General features: G+C 53.4%; 1 protein-coding gene across 3 annotated transcripts in view; it reads right to left on the minus strand.

The window, feature by feature from the left end:
• Positions 1–20,637, minus strand: part of MTCL2 (microtubule crosslinking factor 2) — a 74,067-nt gene extending 53,430 nt beyond the window's left edge. For all 3 annotated transcript variants that reach the window (XM_081560158.1, XM_081560159.1, XM_081560157.1), the window contains exon 1: positions 14,635–20,637. In XM_081560158.1, the coding sequence (XP_081416284.1) occupies positions 14,635–16,032 (1,398 nt within the window). In that variant the 5' untranslated portion in view covers positions 16,033–20,637. The remainder of the gene's footprint in view (positions 1–14,634) is intronic.
• Between the last annotated feature and the right edge of the window lie 4,625 nt (positions 20,638–25,262).

Here is a 25,262-nt window from a genome sequence, read left to right on the forward strand (position 1 = left end):
TCAGCAGAGAGACTAAAGGGAGATACGGCATAAAATAAGATGGAATCTGTGTTTCCTCTGGAGTCACCTCATCTGTAGGGTCTAGGTAGCAATCCCAGACCCTCACTCTCCACCATCAGGGTATAAAGCTGGAGAAGAAGTGCTCTGATTTCAAGCCACATTTAAAATATTCCAGAAAAGGGGATTCCCCGGCAGTCCAGTGGTTAGGACTCGGTGCTTTCACTGTGATGGGTGGGGGTTTGATACCTGGTCAGGGAACTAAGATCCTGCAAACTGTGTGGTATGGCCAAAAAAAATACAAAATGTTCCAGGAAAAAATAGTTTCAGCAGGAAACCTACTGGAATGTAAGATGATTAATCTCTGCACAATGAGGACAGAAGGGAGGGGTTATATTCGAGGTTATTGGAACATTCGGAGGGGCTCCAGATACATGGGTCTGATGCAACTGGTCTGGGAAAGCAGCTGGTGAGAAGGTATCCCAACCCATGGGGTTGGAGATGCAAGTGACCAAACATGAAACCCCTTGAAGAAACACAGCCATTTGCAAAGGGCGGAAGAGCCCCCAGCAACAGCTCCCAGCTAGCCCAGAGGGGACAGGAGGTTCCTGAACGCGTGAGGGGGTAGCCTCTTATCAGCTAACAAGGAAGAGCTTGTTCCAGAGCTGAGGTCCCCTGGCTAACTCCTACCCCAGAGCGTCAGCCTGCATGGGGCTAGGGTGGGCACTGGCAGGTGCCCATTCACCCAGCATCCCCAGGGAATCCTGATCTGGGCCCTGCAGACCACATCCTAGAAACTCTGGGATACCAAGGCTGGGGTAGGAGCAGGAAGCTGGGGTCCCAGCCCACCCAGTTCCCATGGGGACTCTGCACTGCCTGAGCCTCCTTCCTCTCTGTATCTGTCTCCTACCTCCTCACCCCTCCACCTCAAATGCCACCTCCACCAAGAAGCCTCCCTGGCTACCACAGGGCACAGCCATTTTATATGAAGAATTATTGAGTACCTACGGGCTTCCTAGGTGGGTAAAGAATCCACCTGTTAATACAGGGGATGCAGGAGATGGGGGTTTGATCCTTGGGTTGGGAAGATCCCCTGGAGTAGTAAATGGCAACCCATTCCAGTATTCTTGCCTGGAAAATTCCAAGGACAGAGGAGTCAGGTGGGGTCGTAAAGAGTCAGACACGACTGAGCACACAAACACACAGTGAGCCAGATTCATCACCAAATCACTGAATTTAGTCCCGTGATGGCCAATCTACTCCCCACTAATCTGTTCTCCACTTAGTACATGGAGTGATTTTTTTTTTTAACCGTTAATTCTCCTATGAGAAATCCTTCAACAATCGTCAAGCTCTGGAAACAGCCCAAATGTCCCTCAACTGGTGAATGGCTAAACGGTGGTACATCCATATAATAACTACTCAGCAATAAAGAGGAAGGAACTGCTGATACCCACAACCACACAGGTGAAGCCCAAAGGCAGTATGCTAAGTGGAGGAAGTCAGACTCAGTTGGCCACTGACTGTATGAAGCCATTTCCATGATATTCTGGAACAGGCAAGATTATAGGGACAGGAAACAGATCAGTGGTTGCCAGGGGCTGGAGGAGGGAGGCCCTGACCACCAAGGGGTACAGGGAGAATGTCGGTGGGGGCGATAGCTGGTGCGGCTCAGCTGCTTTAGTCGTATCCTACTCTTTGTGAACTGTGGCCTGCCATGCTCCTCTGTCCATGGGATTTCCCCCAGGCAAGAATACTGGAGTGGGTTGCCATTTCCTTCTCCAGGGGCTCTTCTGACCCAGGGACTGAACCCATGTCTCCTGCATTGCAGGTGGATTCTTAACCATCTGAGCCACTGGGGAATGGAATGATTATGGTAGTGGTTACAAAGCTCCATACACTTGCCAAAGCTCATTTTACTGTATGTAAATCACTGGGCCCGAAAGCAAGAGAAGCCTGATCCTGTCAACCTGTCCGTCTTCATCTTCCCCAACTCCTCCTCTCAGCGGCTGTACTCCAGCCATTCAGGCCTCTTCCCAGAGGCCAGATTATACCTTGCCTGTCCCACCTCTAAGCCTCTGTCTGGATTCCCCTCCACTGCATCTCCCACTACCGGCTGCCCATCTTGCTTGAAGCATCCACTTAAAGGCCACCTCCTCAGAGAAGCCCTCCAGACCCCTCTAGGCCCATCGAGTCCATCTCAACCCTGTTTTTCTTTCATGGAGTGTAACACATGTCCCAGCCCAACTGCACCCCTGCTCGGTTTCAAAGAAAAGTGAAAGTGTGAGTCGCTCAGTCGTGTCTGACTCTTTGTGACCCCATGGACTGTAGCCCACCAGGCTCCTCTGTCCACGGAATTCTCCAGGCAAGAACACTGGAGTGGGTTGCCATTGTTTTCTCCAGGGGATCTTCCCAATTCAGGGATCGAACCCAGGTCTCCCGCATTGCAGGCGGTTTCTTTACCATCTGAGCCACAGGGAAGCCTTGCTCAATTTCAAACCTTACCCAAATTTATCACTTCCTTCCCAGGGCCTAGGGACCCGACCCACAAGTGGGCAACAGACCCAGCAAGTATGACAACTGAGCTGAGGGATCCAGAAGCTTCACTCTGCAGGATGGCAACCACTCCACAGAGGCCTGGGAGCCTCCTCCTGGCCGGCCTTCTCCACACCACCCTGGCCACCACGGTCCCTCCCTCAGGCCAAAGCCCAGGCTGCTTGCCCATCTGCCACCCTGGCTCTGGCCGGGCCACTCACCCCCACCCAGATGGGCTGACCTGCAGGGTGGGCCAGCAGTGGCCACGAGGGCGGCATGCCAGCACCCCCGAGAGGCCAGGGCAGCCATCTGCTGTCCCTTCTGCCCGTCCTCCGGGATCTGTCAAGGCTCCAGATGAGATCATCGCACTTGGACCCCAAGGAGGGCATAGGCTGTGCAGCTCCACTTCCTTTCCAGCTCATAAGCCAAGAACTACAGGAGCAGCAGCAGGGGTGGGGGGGTGCCCAGAGACTCCATCCCTTCACAGGCAGGGGCTCTGAGGTCTAGAGGGGGCCTGGGACAGTCCCACCGTCCCCCAGACTGTCCAGAGTCAAGCCGGGACGGACTCTGCTTAGCCTCCTGTTTCCCAGCTTAGCTTCCTTGTGTGGAGGCTGGGCTCTAGTTTTAGTGGAGTCAGGGTCAAAGGTCCTGGAGAAGGAGGGCCTGGACCCCAGCCAGGCATGGCCATGCCACACAATGCCCCCTTGCACTGGCATGGAGGCTGCCTGGTCTCAGTGACGGAAGACAGAGTCCTGGACTTGCCTCTCCAACAGCAATAAACGACCACAGGCACAGAGCTTCCTGAGAGCTCAACCTGTGCCATGTGGCACACATTATATCGCTGTATCCCCAGCCACCCCCACTGACTGGTGAGGGACTGAGGTCGGAAAGGTCACCTCAAGGTCACATGTTAAATGGCATGGCCAGGTTTCGAGTCCAATTTGAGCACTTGTAAACTAAATTAGATGATATCTCTGATGGGACAATAGTGACAATAATAATAGCTAATATATACAAGGGCTTACCCTGTGCCAGGCACCGGGGTGAGCTCTGAATGTCCATTACCTCAACAACAGTTCCTTTGAGGCAAGTGCTATTCTATAGACGCCCATTTTACAGATAAGCAAACAGAGGCTCAGGAAGAAGAAGGCTCCAAAGGCAATCAGGAGTGAGCCTCTCAGATGTGGCACAGTTCTATGCATGAGGCAACAGACACTCTCTCTGGTGGGGAGCTGTGTGTGTGTGTCCGCATATGCGGACATGGGCGGGAGGGCACTGAGGAGGGAGGAGATGCCCAGAAACCGCTGACCTCCAAGGCCAGGCCTGACTTGCCGCTGTCCCATTCCAGGCGTCACTAGCCGAAGCAGGGAGACCTCTGCAGCTCCTGATGCCTCTGGGTTGGGGGGCGCTCAGAGCAGGGACACCCAACAGTGTCCCTCCTGTACTTTCTTTGTTGACAGGAAGGTACATCCAATCCGGATGTATTTAAAACGTCCCCCAGAGGCTTCCCTGGTGGTCCAGTGGCTAAGACTCCGCACTCCCAATGCAGGGGGCCCAGGTTTGATCCCGGGTCGAGGAATAAGATCCCACAGGCCGCGACGAAGATTGAAGATCCTGTGTGCCGAAACGAAGACCCAGACAGCCAAAATAAATGATAAATAAATATAATTTTTAATATATTCAAAATCATCCCCCAAACGGCCTCTGGGCTGCAGCCAAATCTCTGAGCAGGGAGAGCACGGCGCTCAGAGGTGTACAGGGAGGGAAGGCGAGGTTGGCGAGTCAAGGGAATGGCTCCAGGCAGTGTGGCCTGAGGCACCAGCCCACCCCAGCATCGCACACCTCCGAGCCTTTTCTGGCATCATTCCCCCTGCCTAGCATCCTGCAAAGCGCACCAGGAGACCCTAGTCCTTCTGCCTCTTGCCACTTACAGACCGTGTGACCTTTGGCAAGCCCCTTAACCTCTCTGAGTATTTCGGTTTACGGACACCAGTGTGAAAGGCAGGGGTTAAGTCCCACCAGGGTAAGATCAGTGCCCTCATGCAGAGCGTGGGGAGGGGGGATGAAACCTGTAATTATCTAGTTAATAATGTCATTACTTAGAGGTAAATGCCCCAAAGGAGCCTACAGGAAGCGCCTAGGTGTCTAACTCAGGAGCCTGGCCTGGAGCTGAACACAGGAAGGTGGAGGAGGAAACCAAGGGAGGCGGGAGGGACTGCAGTACAAAGGCCCCGTGGCAGAGAAGACAGGGACGGAGGCTTGGGGTGCACAGAGCGCTCAGAACTTGGGTGGAGCAGGGGTGAGATGAGGCTGAGAAAAGCAGGACCACACAGGCCACCCAGGCACTTGGGCAGGGCTCAGGAGGGGTGTGGAGGGGAGAGATCAAGGCACCTGACCCCGAAGAACTCATGTGGATCTGGGGCAAAACCAGGGTAAAGACAGCTGGTCCAGCCTGGCTACAGGACCCCAAACTCTTTGGAGTCTGAGCTTCTCTTTGAGGCACAGGCAACGGGAGATTCTTCACCCCACTTCTAGAATGTGGGATCCCCAAAGGTGGCCCTCCATCAGCAAAGACATATCTCTGGATGAGAGCCTGCAGCACTGGCCTGAGTTGGGGCAGGAGGGTAAAGGGTGGGCAGCACAGGGAGAGATGTGTTTGGGGATACCCACAATGCACTTCAGCTGCACGCACACCTCCTAGGCCCCTGCTCCATGCCAAGACCCACACCCAGAGCCAGGCACAACCCCTGTCATCAAGGACCCAGGGCCTGGGACTTCCCTGGTGGTCCAGGGCCGAAGACTCCGCACTCCCAATGCAGGGGGTCTGAGCTCGATCCCTGGTCAGGGAACTAGATCCCACAGGCTGCAACTAAAGATTCCACATGCCGCAACAAAGATCCCGTGTGCAGCAACTAAGACCCAACATAGTGAAATAAATAAATAAATATTAAAAACAAAAACAAAACCCCAGGGCTCATGGGCAGTCAGATCCAAGCCTGGTGATAACGAGTGATGAGGGTGCAGAGCTTGAGCCCTTATAGGCCCCGGGTAATCCTCACATACATGCTTTCTCGTATTTAATCCTCACAGCAACACTGTAGGGCGAGCACCATCAGCATGCCCGTCCATTGTACAGATGAGGGGACTGAGGCTTGTAAAGGCAAAGCTCATAGAAGAAAAGGCAGAACAAGGTTTCAAGCCCAACTGGGTTTGGCTCCAGACCACAGTGCTCTCTACCACCTTGGACCCCAAAGAAGGGAAAGGCTGGCTTATTGCTCCCACCTTCTCCGACTCCCCACCATTCCTCAGGGAGGCCAGCACCATCTGCTGACCTGTGGGGCTCCTCCAGTGATTGCCAGGGCCAGCCCGGCCCAGAATACCCAAGTCTCTTGCTCTTTCCCCACCCCAGTTCCCAGTTCCTTCTGGCGCCAGAAGGAAGAGAATGTGACTGCATATGAGGTCACGCCTGTGGGGCAACCAGGGGAATGATGTTAGTTATAACCTTGGCTGCTGGTCAGGCCTCTGCTTAGAACTTAGCCAAGCTCCTCCCCTGATGAACTCTTTCTGCCCCAGAGACTACACATGTGGGGCTCCCTCCCTTCTGCTGTGCCCAGGATGGTGCTGAATGTGCTGTACACCTGACCATTAATCCTCCCAAGTGCTCTGAAAGAAAGAAAGGAATTAAGTTCCCTTTGTTTTGTTTTGTTTTGTTTTTGCTACAGTGGGTCTTCATTGCGATCTGGGAGCTTCTCTTATTAGAGAGTATAGACTCTAGAGTGTGTGGGCTCAGTTGCCCCACAGCATGTGGAATCTTAGTTCCCCAACCAGCGATCAAACCTGCATCCCCTGCATTGGAAGGCAGGTTATTAATCCCTGGACCCCCTAAAGTCTCATCTTACAGACAGGAAGACAGGCTTGAAGAGGGGCCTTGAACATGGGTTCATGTACAGGGAAGAGGAAACAAAGCAAGGTTTGGTCCAGACCTGATCCCCAAAGTGGAATTTCTCCACCTCCCACGAGGCCCCTGGGCCTTGTGCCCCGTGCTGAAGACACATGGAAAGGAGGCAGTGCCTCGCCCTGCTCTAGGTCAACATAGCCCCTACCAGCAAGGTATTCACAATGCCTCAGTTCAGCTCAGCACTCAGTGCCCTTCCCAAGCAGGCCCAGCTCCCCTTCCCAGTCTCTCCCACACCACTGCCCCCACCCACCACTCCCCCCAACTCTTCTATTTCAAGCCCACAGTCTGCCTGCAGCCCACCTGCAGATCCTGATCACTGCCTTTCATTCAATTGTGCAACAAATATTTATTGAATCGCTGGGATGTGCCAGGCACGGTCCCAGCAGCTGGACACAGAGGCAGTCATTCAAGGCTAACTCCTCAATTCTAATGCCTCCTCCTCCAGGAAGTCTTCCAGGCCCCTCCTCTGAGTGCCCACATAACTTCCTCTATCCCAGTCTCCTTTTCCCAGGCAGAATCAGGCACTCATCAGGGACAGGAATGGTACAGTCCTCCACAGCCCTCAGCAAAGGGGCAAGGGGAGGAGGCAGGAGATGAGGGCAAGCAGGAAATTCCGAGGAGATTAGGAGGGAGGTGCCCCTGGGCACTATTTCTCCCACAGGCAGGCCTGACAATTGCTCCATTTGGCTCACTGGGCCCCAGCCCAAGTGTCGTGTGTCCAGGGTCTGAGGGCCTTTGATGCAGTTTCTCCACCTCGGTGACCTGCCAGCCCTTTATCTGCCTACAATCCATTCAGTCTCAGTCAGGCTCCAGGGCCCCCAGATCCCGGAGGTTGCAAAATCAAACCCCTGTCACACTCCTCACTGTTCCCAGCAGCCTAGTGGAAGGAAGCCTCGTGGAGGCGCTGAAAACAGTAGTTTGTACACATGAGCTCCAGGGAGACACGGGCCAGGATTTCCTGTGTTTCTGTGTGGCTGAAATGTCACAGCCTCTGTGTGTGTGTGTGTGCGCGCGCATGTCTGGGTATCCTCCTTTGAGGGTCTCTGGCTCCTGTTAGCAAATGCTACAGACCTGACACCTGAGTGCTCTGTGCTCATGCCCTGCTTCTATGTCGTGGCTGCATGCCTTGTTCACATGCGTCTCCTCGCTGTGTGTGTCTGTGAGCCCGGGTGTGCGAGCCCAGGTGTGTGAGCCCAGGTCTGCTGTTTGCTGTCTTTGTGGCAGATGCAGTGGGGGTGTCTGGGTGATGGGCCGTGTCTGTGCCCGCCTGGCAGGGGTGGGTCTGCGGGTGCCAGCACCTGTGTGTAATGAGTCTGAGTGGGTTTGTGTGCGCCTGCATACGCACGTGTACTTCCAATACATCTGAGACTGTCTCCAGGGTGTGTCCGTCTCTGGGACATGGCCAAGCATGTCTGGTGATGTGTGAGGGTGTGTTTCTGAGCCTGCCGTCTCCTAGATGGTGTGAGTCTGTGTTGTGTCTGTCCGGTAACGGTGGGTGTGAGGAGACATGTGTGGTGTATCTTGTGTGGGTCTGTGTACTTCTCTGAGCGGGTCTCCTCTCTAATACGCCCGCAGGTGTGCTTCTGGAAAGCAGAGAGCACAAGCCTGTCCCTGAATGGGTACATGGGACGTGTGTCAGTGGGCGTGGATCTCTGCGCATCCGCTGTGAATATGGGTACGTGTGTTTGTGTGTGTAGGAGAGAGTGTGCCTAGGGACACAGGCCAAGCCCCTCTGCCAGGAATGCTGGGAGCCCTGGGAGCTTCATGGTCCTCCTAAGGCCTCAGCAGCAGCCATCTCACATTTTCCATCTCATTCTCCATCTCGCTGGAGCTGCTCCCTCCCCCCACGACAGGCTGAAGATCCTTAAAGACCCAGCTCTCAGAGTTGCTTCTTCCAGGCCACCTCTCAGCTGCCCCAGAGACGGCTGCGACTCAAGACAGGGACTAGCCAGGAGCTTTGCTGACCGATGCCCACTCCTCTCCACCCATCCAGTGACAGGCAGATTGAACCCTTCCCCCTACAACTCCCGGGAGCTGAGAAATGCTTCACAACTTGCTGGCTACTGCCCAAGACACCTGGCACGGGGCCTGGTATCCAGGAGGCACTTGGAAAATATATGTTGAATGAATGAATGAATGATTGAAGAAGCAAGTAAGGGAAAAGTGACAACCAGGACAGGCACTGACATTTACTGTGTGCTAGATGTATATCGGGCTTCCTCGGAGGCTCAGCGGTAAAGAATCCGCCGGCAATGCCTAGCCGCGGGAGATGTGGGTTTGATCCCTGGGTCAGGAAGCTCCCCTGGAGGAGGGTATGGCAAACCACTCCAGTATTCTTACCTGGAGAATCTCAAGGACAGAGGAGTCTGGCGGGCTACAGTCTTTAGGTTCGCAAAGAGTCGGATACGACTGAAGCGACTTAGCACGCACGCAAATCTACATCGTCACTTGGAAAAGGGACAGGTATGCTTATCTCCCATTCTTCAGAAGGGAAAACAGAGACTCAGAAAGATTGAGAATCTCACACAGCTTGCAACCGGCAGAACCAGGTGAGAATCCTATTCTGTGAAACTTGGAGGCACGGGCTGCCTCCTGCATGGGAGAGGGTGGAAGAACGACTGGGGAAGGGAGCTCCCTGGGGTTGTCTGCTGAGGGTCCCAAGTGTACCAGCGGTGCACGTGACATAACCTCTCCACTTCCTCCTCTGTCAAATGGGTCTGATATCAGAACTCTCCACATAGGAATGCTGTGAGGAGTAAAGGACTTACTTAACTCAGGGCCTGGCACTCTGGAAATGATCTCATAGCTGATAGCTTTTGTGCGCAAGAGCCAGAGAAGGCCAGTAATCAGTGGTTTGGGGGTCCCCAGGCGGGCTCTAACATTCCAGCATTCTGGATTCCAGCCTAACCATTATCTAAACCTTAAAGCTGAATCCAACCCCCCATCACTTCCTCCAGTCTCAGACCCCTGGTCCCAATCTCACTCCGCATTGATGCAGGGTACGTATCCATGTACACGCAGGCAGGCACGTGCCCCTCCCCCACACACATACAGACACTGCCTGCAGGCTCCAGGCCCTCAGCCCCAGCATAGGTTATTCTCTACTTGCTCCCAACAAGTCTTAGCCTAGGGCACTGCACACAATAGAATTCCTCTCACCAACCTATGTCCCACACTAGACCCATTGTTAGCAACCACAAGCTCAAGTTCCTCTCAGACTGTGAAAAGAACAGAATCCAGCAGAGTTGGACCAACCAGGTTTGGAATTCTGGCTGTGTGAGCTGCAGCCTCCATTTACCCAACTGTACCCAACGGGAACTGGAAGTGAATTAGATGCTTCCTCTGGGCCCTTCTGGGCTGACATCTAAAACTGGCTGTACTTCCAACTTCCTAGGTGGCGCTAGTGGTAAAGAACCCGTTTGCCAGTGCAGGAGACATAAAAGAAACGGGTTCGATCCCTGGATAGGGAAGGCAACCCACTCCAGGATTCTTGCCTGGAGAATCCCATGCACAGAGGAGCCTGGCAGGCTATAGTCCATAGGGTCGCAAAGAATCGGACATGACTGAAGTGACTTAGCATGCACACACAAACTCTCACATGTAGAACCTCCAGGGAGGTGGGGAGGGCTTGCTTCATGGAGTCCACACAGTATGGAATGTGACCCACACCTTCCTGTTCTCCCTGCAGCAGCTCCTGATTTATTGACATCTTAAAGTTAAGGGGATCTACCCTCCTGTCTTCTCCCAGCTCTATCAAGAATGAAGACTTCAGGGCTTCCCTGATGGCTCAGTGGTAAAGTGCTAATGCAGAAGACATGGGTTCGATTCCTGGTCAGGGAGAATCCCACACGCCCCAGAATAACTAGGCCCATGCGCCACAACCACTGAGCCTATGCCTTAGAGCCTGTGCTAAGCAACAAGACAAGCCACCGCAATGAGAAGCCTACACACCACAACTAAAGAGTAGCCCTTACTCCTCACAACTAGATAAAGCCTGCACAGCAACAAAGACCCAGCACAGCCGTGCCCCCCCAAAAAAGAATGAAGACCTAGACATCCTCTCTGCTCATTGATTAACAATAATGGTAATTCCCTAAAAGGTGCAGGATTTCACCGCTTGCAAAATGTTTTCTTGTCTATTCACACCTCCCTGATCCCTGTAAACAGTCCTGTGAGGTTGCCCAGGCAGGTTCCATCACTTTCATTATACAAATGAAACAAAAAGAGAGCTCAGAGAGGCCACGTGACTCGCTCATGGCCACACAGTAAATGACAGTCAGATCGCAAAGCTAGATCTTTGGGTTCCAACTCTCAGATTCCTCAGTCCACACTGGGTGGTTCCCAGCATATCCTAATGGTACATAGGCAACAGTTAGTGGTGATGGGGAAATAGAAGACCTCAGACCACCAGGATTTTGAAGGTCAAACAGACAATCTGTATGCTTCTTTGAATCCTGGACCCTTAAAAGTTAATAACCTTCAAGGTAGAGAACATAGATACCAAGGGGGAAAGGAGGGGATGGGATGAATTGGGAGATTGGAATTGATATATATAAACTATTAATACTGTGTAAAAATAGATAACTAATGAGACTCTTACTATTATAGCACAGAGAACCCTACTCAGTGTCCTGTGGACACTGAGAAATGGGAAGGAAAAAAGAGGGGATATATGTATACATATAGCTGATTCACTTTGCTGTACAGTGGAAACTAACACAACATTGTAAAGCAACTATACTTCAATGTCTTTTTAAAATTTTTTTAAAAGTTAATAACCTCCACACTTCCTTGGCTGGAAGGACCCTGAGGTCAGGCAATTTCAACTACAGCCTTCACATAAACCTCTTCCTAAATCCTCCTCAAGTAATCACAACCACTACATTTTGTTCAGTTTACAAGCTGTTTTCCACAAGCCCCATGGCTTTATCCAACATGCGGATAACTCCAGCATCGAATAACTCTGAAGTGACAGCAAGCTCACTCCCTTCTCTGTAGCAGCTCCTCACTGGGAGAGAGCTGCCAGGTTTCCACCTTGCCCCCTGGGGCCCCAGAGCAAGCCTCAGGCCACAGGAGATCTGCTGTCATCATCCGCAAGGCCCTCCCCAAGCAACAGGTCCCAGTGCCTGCCATCAACCGGGAGGTGAGCTCGAGCAAGGCCCCACCGGGCTCAGAGGGACTCGATCCAGGCAGCACCAGGCCTGCTGTGGACATGCTGGGGACCTGGAGTCTCTCCTGGTAACTCGGTTCCTGTATCCTAGAAGCAAAGTGGTCCAGAGGGGCAGGAAACACGTCAAGAGTACAAAGCACTCTGACTCCGAGCCTGGCTGCCTGGAGAACTGGCTCTGGGATCTGGAGCAAGTCCCCTCCCCGCTATGGCCGCAGTTTACCCATCTGTAGAATGAACAAGACAACTCCTCCTGGGACTTCCTGGCTGGTTCAGTGGTTAAGGCCCTGCACTTTCACTGCAGGGAATGCGGCTTTGATCCCTGGGTCCGGGAACTAAGATCCTGCATGGCACACGGCATGCCCTTCAAAACAAAACCAAACAAAGAACTCAACTACATTTATGGCCCACATCCACAGTCTTTAGGTTCTCACCATGCTTCTGTGAGGCTGGTAGCTGGAGAGAAGATCAGGGACTGATTCACATGTACACAGCATTAACCTCACAGTCCAGTCCTGCTCACCTCTCCCATCCAAACTCTTCCCTCTCTCCAGGCTCGGAACTGTTCCCTGAATTCCACAAGTTTCTTCCTACTTCCCTTAGCCTGGAAGGGTCTCGCTCCAGCTTCTTGTTCAGCTGGCTCCCTCTCATCCCGGCCTCCCTAAGCACCCCCGTGTGCTCTCAGCACACTGTGTCCCTCCCCACCCTTATCACGATCCGCACTGTAATGTAGTGTATGACTACTGTCTAATTCCAGTCTCCTCCACTAGGACCAACAGCTCCATGAAAACACACACTTCATCCTCAGATCTCTGCTAGTGCCTGGTACACAGCAGGCATTAAGTAAATAGTTGGCGAATGAATGAATGAGGGGCCAGGACTGCTTCGGGTGGGGAGGAGGCTCTATTCCTTCCCCACAGAGTTTGCCAGAGAACATGGTAAGCGCCCACGGAAATGTGTCACGTACCACTTGAGAATAACAGTGATGGAAATTACCCTCCTCTGAGGCTCGCTCCATGCCAGGCGCTCTCATGGTGTTTGCGCACATAACTCATTTAACCCTTAAGGTTGGAAGATGTGTGATGTCTCTTTTTACAACGAGGAGACTGAGGTCCAGAGACATTAAGGGACTTGCCCAAGATCACAGAGCCAGGAGGGCACACTCTTCAGATCTAACAGTGGCCTGAGGCCTGCATGTGAAGCCAGAAACACTGAATGAATGAGAGAAACTGAGGCTGAGCCCTGACCCAGGCAGTGGGTGGTCCCCAGCCAGGCCCTGGCCCCTGTGAGGCCTCAGGTTCAATCTCCAGCCTTCTGGAACTATTTTCCATCCTAACAGTCCTGGGTGGCTCAGCAGGACTCCAGAGGATGAACAGGAGCCGGTTGGGGGTGGGTGCGGGAGACTGTGAAGCCAAGTTCTATGGCCCATCTTCCCTTGCCAGGGGGAGCGATGGAGGCCAGGAGGCAGGATTGACGAGCTCAGGGTTCGAGTTCAGAGCAGGTCAGGCACCAACTGGGTAGGGCCAGGCCTTCTCTGGCTTGTTTCCCTCCTCTCACCTACCCTCCACTGTCTTGTCCTCACAGCTGGCTTGTGAAGACTGCAGGAGCTGACTGAGCCCCCGATTGTCCACATTGAATGGGGACTTCAGGAAAGCTTACCCTCCCAATTAACAGATGAGAAAACTAAGGCCTGGCCTGAGGAAAGGTTAGAGGCTAAAGACGTAGGTTATTCTGATTCAGACAGACCCTGTCCTTCTATCGTACAAGCAGTTACTAAACACATGCTGGGTAGCAGATCCTGGGGGAGATGGAGAGGGAGAGACACAGTTAAGCAAGACCTCACAGACTCTAAAGACAGAGAAACCCTTTTGGCCCGAAGAGCTACAGGGCAAGGCCAAGTGTTGCCAGGCAGACAGAAATTAGCAGAGTGCCATGAACTCAGAGGCTCTTGGCCAGGGGTGCTCTGGGTGTTGTGCCAGTATATCAACTGATAGGAGCAGGTAACATTTCAGCCTCTTCCAAACCGTGCCCAGCCTGTAGCGGGAGAACCCAGAAAGCCGGCAATCTCCCAGGCCAACACCAACATATGAGTGCTGGGCCGTCGCTGAAGTTGCCTCAGTGGGCAGACAGAGCTTGGCCTGCATCCAGTAGGTGCTCATGTCCACCGAAAGGGTGAAGGTCAAGCCTGCTTCCCTGGGAAGCTCTCAGGTTCCCTACAGGCCCAGAGAAAAAGCCTCTTTTAGATGCCAGCTTCCCTCTTCTCACTGGAAAGGAGATGGGCACTGCTGGGGGGCACTGATAGGACTGCTGGGTATACAAGGCCTATCCCAAACTGGGCAGAAGACAATACCCTGGGATTTAGGGAGCTGTGAACCGGTTCTCCCAGGACACCATCCTCCCAGGCTGCCGGACCGTTAGACTGAGCGGAAGTCGGACTCTAGCCAAGGGGATGTTCCCAGATGTCATGCTTTCAAACGAGGACCCGCCCTGAAAGGCAGGCAGGGACAGGCCTGAGGCAGGAAAGCCCTGGGTGAAGACTCAGGCTAGTGTTCAGGCCTCTTCCTTGGCCGGAGATGGCCACAGGTCTCCCCGGCAAACTGCACACCAGTGCCTGTCCCAGAAAGGAGGGCCACCCAGCGGCCTGGGGGTGAGGGCTCTGAGCCGAGGAATCCGAGGTCCAGACCCTCACGGAGCACCCACCCCCATCCCAGGCACCGTATCTAAGCATCCTCCAAAGCAATCAAGACCCCCTTCCTAAATCAGAGCCCTTGGGCAGTCTCCTCCAGGTTCCTCCCTTAGGAGAAGGTTTCCCAGATACAATGGGATGCGAGGGAGCCCCTGAGAGTTTAGGCCCCTTGCCCAGCTCGAGCGGTGGGACAGCGGGCCGGCTGGTGCCTCGGACCGGTGGGGCGGACACCCGCGCCTCCCCGTGGCCTCCCCTTCCCACACCGGGATCCCCCCCGCCCCGACCCCGCACCTTGAGATAGTCGTTCTCCGAGCGCAGCTCCTCCAGCTCTCGCACGAAGCCGCCGGGTCCGCAGTCCAGCATCTCCTCGGTGAGGTCGGAGAAGGCGAGCGAGGCACTGAGAGGCAGGCGGCTGCTGCCCACCGACGACGCGGCCACCGACGGCTCCTCGGGGGAGGCGGGGGGCCGCGGGGGCTGCTGTGCCTGCTGTGCCGGCTGGGGCGGCTGTCCCGTGCGCGCCCCCCCGGTACCCCCAGCTGCCGACTCGGCGTCGCTGCTCAGCGCCAGCTCCAGGCCCAGCAGGCGCGCCTCCTCCGACGCGCAGTCCGACACCTCCGAGCTGCTGTCGGTGAGGCTGGGCGGCGGTGGCGGCGGTCGCGGCCCGGTCCCCGGGCGCGGACGGCCCTTGGCGCGGACCCCGGTGCGGACCCCGGCCACCCGCGTCCCTGCGCCCCGCGCCCCGGGCGCCACCGCACGCCCCTTCTTGTCGGGCCTCGCCGAGGACGCGGCGCTGCAAGCGGCCGCGGCGCCTGGGCCTGGGCCGCGGCGGCCCTTGGCCAGCGACCAGCCGGCCACGTCCTTGGGCCGGGCCGGCGACGGCGCGCGGTGGCTCTTTTTCCTCTCCGGGGCGGGCGCAGGCGGGGGGCCGCAGCCCCGAGCCGGGGGCTCCCCCGCCGGCACCTCCATCGCGGTTTCCCTCGGCCTCAATGAGCGGCGCGCATGGCCCAGGCCCGTCCGGCCTCCGCGCCCCGGGGGAGGCTCCTGGCGCCGCTCCGGCCGCTGGGGTCGCGGCTCCTCTCGGCCCACCTCAGCTCCCGGGCTGCGCTCCGGCCCCGACCCCCGCCGCACGGACTCTCCGCTGCTCTGGGCTCGGAGAGAGCGGCCCGATCGCCTCCAGGCACCCCGGCTCCGGCTCCGGCTCCGCCCGGCGCCCGCCCCCTCGGCCTCGCCGCGCCCCCGGAGCGTGCCCGGGACCCGGCTGCCCGCGCGCCGATCGCTCTCTCGAGCTCCGAGTCCGGCTGCGGCCCGGGCCCCGGCTCCGCCCGGCGCGGCCCGCCCCCCGCGCAGCCCCGCCAGCTCCCCGCCCCGCCGCCTCGGCTCGGGGACGCGCGGCTCCGCGAACAAAAGGCGGACGCGGCGGGAGCGGCAGGGAGGGACACAGGCGGCGAGCGAGGGAGGGATCTGCGAGGCAACAGCGACCCCCTCGAGGGTCAGGCCGGCTGAGGCTGCCGAGGCCCGGGCTCCCTCCGCCTCCGTTCCGCCGCCGTCCCCTCCCCTGCCGGCCTGGGCGACGCTCCCGGCGGAGGCGCCCCCGTTCCTCTCGTCCGCGCAGGGGTCGCGCGAGCGGCGAGAGGGGGGACTCCCAGGCAGAAGCCGGGCGGACCTCAGATCGCGGGAGCCAGCATCCATATACACGCCGAGCACCTCGCCCCTCGCGGCTGTGCGGAGCGTGCGCGAACTCCGCCCCCAAACCTGGAGGAGCGAGACAGATCATCCCAATATACAGATGCGTAAACTGAAGCCTGGGGAAGACCGGCGATCCCGGCCCACGGTTACTGGCAGAGCCGGGATGGACGCCAGACCTCGCGCCTCCAAGGGCGTGCTCCGGGTGTCCAGGTTTGGCTTCCCTCTCATAGTCGTGGGGAGCGTCGGGCCCTCGGTGCCAGCCCAGCTCTGCACGCCTTGACCGGCTGTGACCCCAGGCACACTCGCTCCTTCCCTGAACCCGGTCTCAGGCTCTGCCCGGCTAAAATGGAGGCGACCCGTTCTGAGGAGTCAGGCCTGCGGGTGCTTTGGGAATAGGTTTTGGCTCCCGCGGGGGCTAATCTGAGCTGGACCCGGTTGCCCTGATCCTCACACGTCCCCGACAGAGCAACTCCATATGACCCTGGAGCCCCGACTCTGATGGGTGTCGTTTCTTTCCTTCCAGAACTGTGCTCCTGTGTTATTGATTTTCCCATGTGGCTGTCACACCTTCCCTGCCCCCTCTCCTCGCTGCTACTCCCCATGGCCGCTGAGCCCCTGCTGGGCAGAGTCACCAGAAGTCCTCTGGCTGCCCAGCGGGCTGACGATCACCCTCAGGGTGGCACCCCCTTGCGACGGTGGGGGGCAGGGCTGTGTTTACCCCTCTGCAGCCTCTTCTTCCTCCCTCTGTTCCTCTTCCTTTCCTTTCCTCCTCCTAACCCTTTCCCCCTTCCTTTTCCATTTCTCTCTTTCCCTCCTCTCCCTCCTCCCCCCAATCCCGTTGCCTCACCTCCTCCGCCCTTGACACACAGCTGACCCCAGGTCCACTGTGTTTCTGTCCCACCTCCCCCGCAGCGGCGAATACACTCCTGGGGTATGCCCTCTCCTTGTGAGGCACGGCTTCTTCCCATCTAGGTGTGTCAATGCCCCCTCCATCTTCAAACACTTCCTCCAGGTGCCCTCCACCAGCCAGCTAAGGAGCAGGGCCACTCCACAGGTCCTCTGCAAACACTTCTTCAGGGCATTTCCACCCCCTCCTGGCAAAGCACCAGCTCCCCTGCCTGCACTGATCGTCCACTCACCCAGTCCACAGAGGGCCACAGTGGTGGACTTGTCAGTGGTGAATTCCTGACCTCGTGGAGCACACAGTCAAGGGAGGAGATGAGCCACAAAAGAGTCATCACCCACAGGATGGCATGACATTCCACAAAGGCAAGGGCCGAGGTAGGCACTCCTCTGCTTCTCGGACCTCAGAAGACCCCATGTGATATAATGGATGACAGGGTCCTTCTAGCTCTGATGCCCCCATTTCTTGTAGACTGGGTCTGGTCTGGCACAGAGAGATGCTGTGTGGCTCTTGGAAACTGCATACCCTCTCTGAGCTTCAATTTCTCCATCTATGCAGAATGTGGGCCTGGAGATGCTAGAGCAGGCTGCCCAGCCACTCCTGACACACTCATGGCCACAACAGCAGCTGCTTGGATCTCCCTACGTGGGCCTGGGCACGAGTCCTGGCTCTACCACATACCCTGTCTGGGTCCCAACACTCATGGCTGAGCAGGGGGCTAATGGCCCTTCCTGTTCTGAGGGTCTTCAGATGTGGGGAGCCCTGAATCCACATTGCAGCCCCAGAAGAGCCTGGGGAACAGCAAGGACCTGGTTGGGGGTGGGGGCAGTGAGGGTTGGGTAGAGTCAAGGTGGGGGCTCCGGACTCAGTTCAGAGGAGGGAAACAGTAGGAGTAAGACTTGCCAGGGGCCCAGACTTGGCTCCATGCAGGTGGGGAGACCACCTGGGGCTTTATGACCCCTGAGCACTCATGCCAGGCTCGGTGCCCAACACTTCAGCCGAGGATCTCGGAAAGGTTAGGAACTTCTTTTAATTGACTGTATTTTTCAAAGATAAGTTCAAGGATGTATAGCTTATCCCAATTATTCTTTTTGTAAAAAATATTTCTTTATTTATTTGGCTGCGTCGGGGCTTAGTTGTGGCACGTCGGATTTTCACTGTGTCTTGCGGGATCTTTTGCTGCAGCACACGGACACTCTAGTGGTGAGGTGCAGGGCCCAAGTGTATGCAGGCTTCTTAGTTCCCCAACCAGGGATAGAACCCACGTCCTCTGCATTGCAACGTGGGTTCTCAACCACTAGACCGTCAGGGAAGTCCCCCAATTATTCTTTTTTACAGTGTGGCATTGACTCTCTTCTGACTGAGTCATGAGGTTTATATTCCTTCCTCTCGAACCTGAGCAGCTTTTGTGACTGCCTCAACCAACAGAGAACGGCAGAAGTGACAGTGTGACTTCCAAAGCTAGGTCCTAAAAGGCAATACGACTGACAGCTCAATCTCTTTCTGTCTCTTGTCTCTGAGTCTCTCTCTCTCTCTCAATCCACTTTCCCTTGGATCCCAGCCACCATGTTGGGAGGAAGCGAGGCCTCATGGGAGAGGCCACGTGAAGGTGTTCCAGTCAACAACTCCAGCTCTGGTCCCCACTAAGCCCCGGACACGCGAGGGAAGGAATTTTCAGATGATACAGCCCCCAGCCTTGGAGCTGTGCCAGCTGATGCCAAGTGGAGCAGAAATGAGCCGTCCCAAACTGCAAAATAAATATTGTTGTTCTGAGACACTAATTTTGGGGGTAGTTTGTTACGCAGCAATGAATAACTGGAATGCTTGTTCAAGGTCATACAACTTGGAAGTGGCAGTGCTGGGTAGATTTGAACCCAGGGCCATCCAGCTTTAGAGCCTGTTGTGCTGCACTGTTGGGTAGTGTTCAGCTCAGGCACACACTGTATAAAGCTCTACTCTAGAAGTCATGAAGCATTAAATGATTGTAAGAAATAAATCAGATTGTAAGAAATGAAGATGCTGATCACCCAGTGGAAAAATAGTTTATGTTCTCCCATTCAAGCAGCTGAATTGACCAACATGATGGAAACTGAAGAGAGACTAAATCCTGGAAGGCTCTCAAGAGGAGGTGATTTTTTAAAAACTGAAATTTTTATTCCTTTTTTAAAAGTGCCTTTATTTTTTGGCCACACCATGCAGCATATGGGATCTTAGTTCCCCAATGAGGGAGGGAACCTATGCCCCAGCACACCCCCTAAAATAATAAATAATAATAAGCTACAAGGACTTATTATACAATAAGGGAACATAGCCACTATTTTACAGTAACTATAAATGGAGTATAACCTTTAAAAATTGTGAAATCTTAACCATCAGACCACCAGGGAAGTCCCAAAGTTTTTGTCACTTATACAATCCACTGGCTGAAGGAGAGTTAGAGGAATTAGTAGGTGAGCCTGCTTTAAAAAGGGTAGTCAGGTTGGCCTCTCTTTGGAGGTGACATTTAAAGTGAGTTATTCAGAGAGCCAGAATAGAGAATTCCAAGCAGAGAGAACCCACTTGATAGATGTTCAAGAAAGTGAGAAGGGCCATGTAACCAGCACTTGACAGGTGATAAAAGGACAGGACAGAGCTGGAGTGGACAGAGGGAGTCACAGCAGCCCTTGCAGGGCTTTATTCCTGATGCAGTGACAAGCCACTGGGGACTTTGGAGTAAGCCAGGGTGAGATGTAATCTGTGTTTTAAATAGATCACTCTAGCTGATGGCAAGAAGATGCTAGAAGATGGGGCATGGAGCTGTTGGACCAGCTTCTGAGAGGTAACGGTGGCTGGGATGAGGGTGGAGGCAGTAGAGAGGGAAGAAGAGGGATGCTCCTGAGATCTCTTTTGGAACTTTGAAGAGTTAGACACCCATGGATGGAGGTGAGGGATCAGAGAAATGAAGTTCAACTCCCAGGTTTTTGGCTTTCGTTACAGGACGAGTGGTGGTGTGGTTTAATGAGACAGGGAAAACAGCTTCAAGGTGACTGTGGGTAGAGAGACCAGGTTTAGAGATGGAAATTGAGAGTTCTTTCTGGGCCCAATCAGTTTAAGATGTCTTTAGAGACTTTCAAGGCATATAGGCAATGGATCTGTGAGTGTGGAGCCCAGGATAGCATGTGGTCCAGCATCATGAAAAGTCATTAGCATTTAGATAATATTTAAATCCATGAGACCAGATAGGGTCACATACAGAGCGGGTCTATAGAGAGAAGAAAAACTGCCCTAGAACCAGGAAGTTAGGAATCCCTGGTTCTATCACAGATATAGAGAACAAACTAGTGCTTACCAGTGGGAAGAAGGAAGGAGAGTAAGAGGTACAAATTGTTTTGTGGAAAATAAGCTACAAGTGGGAGTTCTCTTGTGGCCTAGTGGTTATGATTCCAGGTTTTCACTGCCGTGACCTGACGTTCAATTCCTGGTTGGGGAACTGAGATTCTGCAAGCCATGTGGCACATACCTCCCAAAATAATAATAATAATAATAATAAAGCAACAAGGACTTATTGTACAACACAGGGAATATAGCTACTGTTTTATAATAAGCATAAATGGAGTTTATGCCTTTAAAAATTGTGAGTCACTCTCATGTACACCTGTAACTTATATAATGTTGTACAACAAGTATACTTCAATTAAAAATAAAAAGTAAAATTTAAAAATGAAAAAAAATTGGTAGTTGTTCCCTCCAAGCGTGGATGAGATTGGGAGAGGACAGGATGAAAGGGGCCTTCAATAATTGCTTCCAGAACATCTATCATTAATTGTTCAAATCTTATTAAATAAAGCTATATCCATATATCATTTCTTTAATAAAGTAGAAAATTATAAAAGAATTTCTGGTTCTAAAAAGTAAGAGAGGTGACACCAGCCACAAAAGACAGAGAGGGAGCTGCCAGTGAAGGAGTAAGTGTAAGAGAGGGAGAATCACTCTGTCAAATAGCAGAGGGGCTGGAGGAAGATGAGAGCAGAAAAGTGAACGCCCCCCCCCCCAGCCTAGAGTGACACAGAGGCTGCTGGGGACCTTGACAAGAGCAGGGGTGGTCAGGACAGATGTCAAAGGCGGGGGATTGAACAGTGACGAGGAGGTAGAGGTGGAGTGTAGGAAAAAGAGGATGGAGCTGTCTCGGAGGGGATGGTCACACTGAGAGGTAGGGGCAAGCAAGAGATGGATGAGGCAGAGAGAAACGGAGGGCGACAAATCTAGGGGGACCCCAGGGACTGGCTTCTGAAAGGAACAGAGGCTGTTCCTTCATTGTCCTGGAAGGAAGGCGGAAGAAATGGGTGCGATGTAGGTGGGGCTGTCGGAAGGGTGAGGGAGGGACTGATGGCTTCCATTTTCTCAAAGAGGAACAAAGTCACCAGCTGAGAGTGAGGAGCCGAAGGAGTGGCAATTGTGTGTGAGGAGGGCAAAGACTGTCCATAACAGGGACCAGAGCACGGAGATCAGAGCTCCCAGGATGCATGAGGGGGTACATCATGCACCCATCCATGGCTCAGAGTGAAGCCAGTCAGCCCAGCAAGCCGCCAGGTGTATTCTCTCCCTTTTCTCCTAATGTCTTCAGGTTTATTTTGCATAGCAGAAACTGTCCCGCACATCTCATTTTATATCTGCCTTTTTTACTTTACAGAATAGCAGAAGCATCTTCCTGTGCATTTATGAACTCTTGGCAAACATCACTTTTAATTCTTAGAAATAATCCACAGAGTGGATGTTCCATAGGTCAATTAACCTTTTCTCCTTTTACTGGACATTGAAATTGTTTCCTGGCGATGACTGTTGCCGGGCTGAAAGAGGCGGCATGTGGTCTGGTGGGGAAAGGAGAAAGCAGGCTGCAAGGCAGAGCTGGGACATTCAACCCTCTGGCATCTAGAGTCTGATCGTGGAAGCTTTTCAGAAGCCAATTACATGGGATTTGGGCTTCCAGGTGGCTCAGATAGTAAAGAATCTGCCTGCAATGTGGGAGACCCAGGTTCCATCCCTGGGTCAGGAAGATTCCCCAGAGAAAGGAATGGCTACCCACTCCAGTATTCTTGCCTGGAGAATTCCACAGACAGAGGAGCCTGGTGGGCTGCAATCCACGGGATCACAAAGAGTCAGACACGACTGAACACACTACGTGGCAATTAGCTTTCTTGCCAGGTCACATTTCTAGACTTAAGGACAAAGAATGGGACAGCAAGGCACATCTCACTGGCCTCCCAAAGTGCCCAAAGGTTCAGGAATCGAGGGTGGAGGAAAAAGATTTGGGAGTGGGGCCGTGAGAGCAGGAGGGCCAGACCTGTGACCCCCAGGCTGTTAACAGTTCAAACATGTATTGCAACAGCCTTGTTTGAGGTGGCAACAGGGCCCATCACTTGAATGTTTTCCCCATAATATTAATACAAGTCCTTTCAGTATCCTATCTTCCTGGTAGGGGCGTTGCCCCAGGAGACCTGGCCATGGAGAAAGGATCTGGGGACCCAAGCCCTTTCCACCAAGGCCAGCAGGAAGAGGTCTTTTACAGCTGCCCTCCCCACCCCACATTTCCTGGATCCTGCAGAAAAGGGGCCACTTCCAGAACTGACCCTGTTCACCTGGAGGTCTGTGTGAAGCGGTTGTAGCTGTGTACCCTGGCCCCCAGTGGGCAGCTGGCCCATCCGAGGGTGTGAGCCACCCAAGGGAGTGGGCTCACCCACCCCAAACAGGCTAGGGGACCCTTGCTGGGCGTATTTTTTCATGACTTTCTGCCCTGCGTGGAGGTCACTTGGTCTGGGACTGGCTGAAACCCCTTCCAACTTTGAGGTTCTGTGTTTCAACAGCAGCATTCACTGAAGTCCCACTCTGAGCCTGGGACAGAGAAACTACCCGAACCGAGAGCGTGCCTACTGTGTGCCAGACGCTGGGCTTCCTTGCGTAACCTCACCCCATGGCACGACAGGCCAATAAGAATCATCTCCCCTTGTGAGAGAAGGGAAACAGGACCAGAGCAGGGCGGCCTCCCCTCACCCCCAAGCCCCAGGTTTCCCCTGAAGCACAGGGAGGTGGATGTGGCCCCACGGCTTGACCCTTTCCTATAACATTTGTGCCCCTTAAGGGAAGTGCCCTCCGTGATGGGCTTCAGGCACGACGTGGCGCCCAGTAGCTATGGGTGAGAGGCTCCAGGAAGATCCCAGGAGTTCGGTAAACCCCACCTCTTTGGGCTGGTAGGGGCAGAGCAGGGACCCGAGGTGACAAGCTCTTGTTTGTGGGATTTGAGTTTCTGATGGATTATAATCACAGCCAGGTCCTTCCGGCTGAAACCGGAGCAGGCTCCGGGGCCAGGGCCTGCCACCCTCCGGGCAGCTATAAGAGCCAGGAGAGGAGGGCTGGAGCCTGGCTGGGGCAGAGGTGACAATTATCCGCCGGGGAACCAGGGTACAGAGATAAAACTGCTTTGTACAGACCTCCAGGTGGACAGGTTCGGTTCTGGAAGTGGCCCCTTCTCTGTGGGATCCTGGAGATGCACTAAGGAAGCCATCAGGCTGGACAAGCTGGAAGAGGTCACCAGAGGTCGAGACTTGGCAAAGTGAGTACATTCCTGTCCTTCCCTGCCCCATTGAGCTACTTACCCCTGCAAGTGACCAAGTGACTGTCCCCGAGGTGCTCAGGTGGAGACTGACTGGCCATTTGTCAGCGATCTGAGCTCTGAATCTCCCAAAGAGGCAGTGTTGGGGGGATGGCCTTAAGCACTGCCACTTATCAGCACGCATGGTGGCTCAGACGGTAAAGAATCTGCCTGCAATGCAGGAGACCCAGGTTTGATCCCTGGGCTGGGAAGATCCCCTGGAGGAAATGGCAACCCACTCCAGGATTCTTGCCCAGAGAATCTCACGGACAGAGGAGCCTGGTGGGCTACATGCTCACAAAGGCTCTATGCGATCACAAAGAGTCAGACACGACTGAGCAACTAACACTTTCACTTTTTCACCAAACACCAGGCACTGTGTTTTATCTCACTGAACTCAGAACCGGAGGATGGAGACTGGCTCAGCCTCCTAGTTCTTCAGGCATTGTTCATTTGCTCAGTTGTGTCAACTCTTTGCAACCTCATGGACTGCAGCACGCCAGGCTTCCCTGTCCTTTCCTATCTCTCGGAGCTTGCTCAAACTCATGTCCATTGTGTTGGTGATACCATCCAACCATATCATCCTCGGTCGCCCCCTTCTCCTCCTGCCCTCTATCTTTCCCAGCATCAGGGTCTTTTCTAATGAATCGTCCCTTCAGGCATTACCTTCATTTATTCTTACAACAGCTCTATCAGGTAAATAGGTATTAGTATTTTACAGACAAGGAGACAGAAGAACAGAGATGTTAAGTAACTTGCCCAAGGTTACACAGGATTTAGACTCCCTGACTCCAGAGTCTGTGCTCTTTGTATTGTGTTATATTATCCAGTGGCTGTGGTTAGTTCCTTCTTCAACTTTCTGAGTGGCAGTTTCTTTATCTGTAATTTAAGGACGTAAAATGTGCATGATGATCAGAAAGATATTACCTTGAGATTCCTGAAAGATATCCAGACATTGGTTAGCCTTAAGCTCTGGGAAGCCTTGTTGGAAACAATTGGAAAAGAATGTGTGAACACCCTTTGATCCATTATTCAACTTTTGAAATTTATCATAAAGAATATAATCAGATTTATGAACACGGAAGTTTATTATAATTTTGCTTATAATTACAGAAAATTATAAGCAAACAGAATGTCAAACATTTGAGAAATGATGAACATCCTGTGATGAAATAATATGCAGCCATTAAAAATCACATGTTCATGGGACTTTCATGGTGGTCCCGTGGCTAAGACTCCACGCTCCCAATGTGGGGGGTGGGGCCCGTGTTCAATCCCTGGTCAGGGAACTAGAGCCCACATGAAATAAACAAAAAAAGATCCTGTGTGCTGAAACTAAGACCCAGCACAGCCAAAATAAATAAATACATAAAAAAAAAAATCACATGTTCAAAGGGTACTGAATATAATTGGAAATTTTTCTTTTGTTAAGCTTGACAAAGCACCTTATAAAGCAACACACTGTATGATCTATTTATAAATGTATGTATATACATATATGTGAAATAAATATAAAAGATGGAAAAATAAACCTGTAGGGGTTGAGAGTTTATTTCTGAGGTGGAATTATGAATATTTTTGTATTTTTCTTTATTCTTTTCTAAATTTCTCAAATTTTCTATAGTAAACATGTATTGCTCTTTTAATTAGAAAAATGACTATTTTTTTTAAAAAACAATATCTGTTCTTTTGGTCTAGCTTGGC

The sequence above is a fragment of the Giraffa tippelskirchi genome, chromosome 13 (assembly GCF_054371585.1).
Source record: "Giraffa tippelskirchi isolate mGirTip1 chromosome 13, T2T-mGirTip1v1.2.pri, whole genome shotgun sequence".
NCBI lineage: Eukaryota > Metazoa > Chordata > Mammalia > Artiodactyla > Giraffidae > Giraffa > Giraffa tippelskirchi.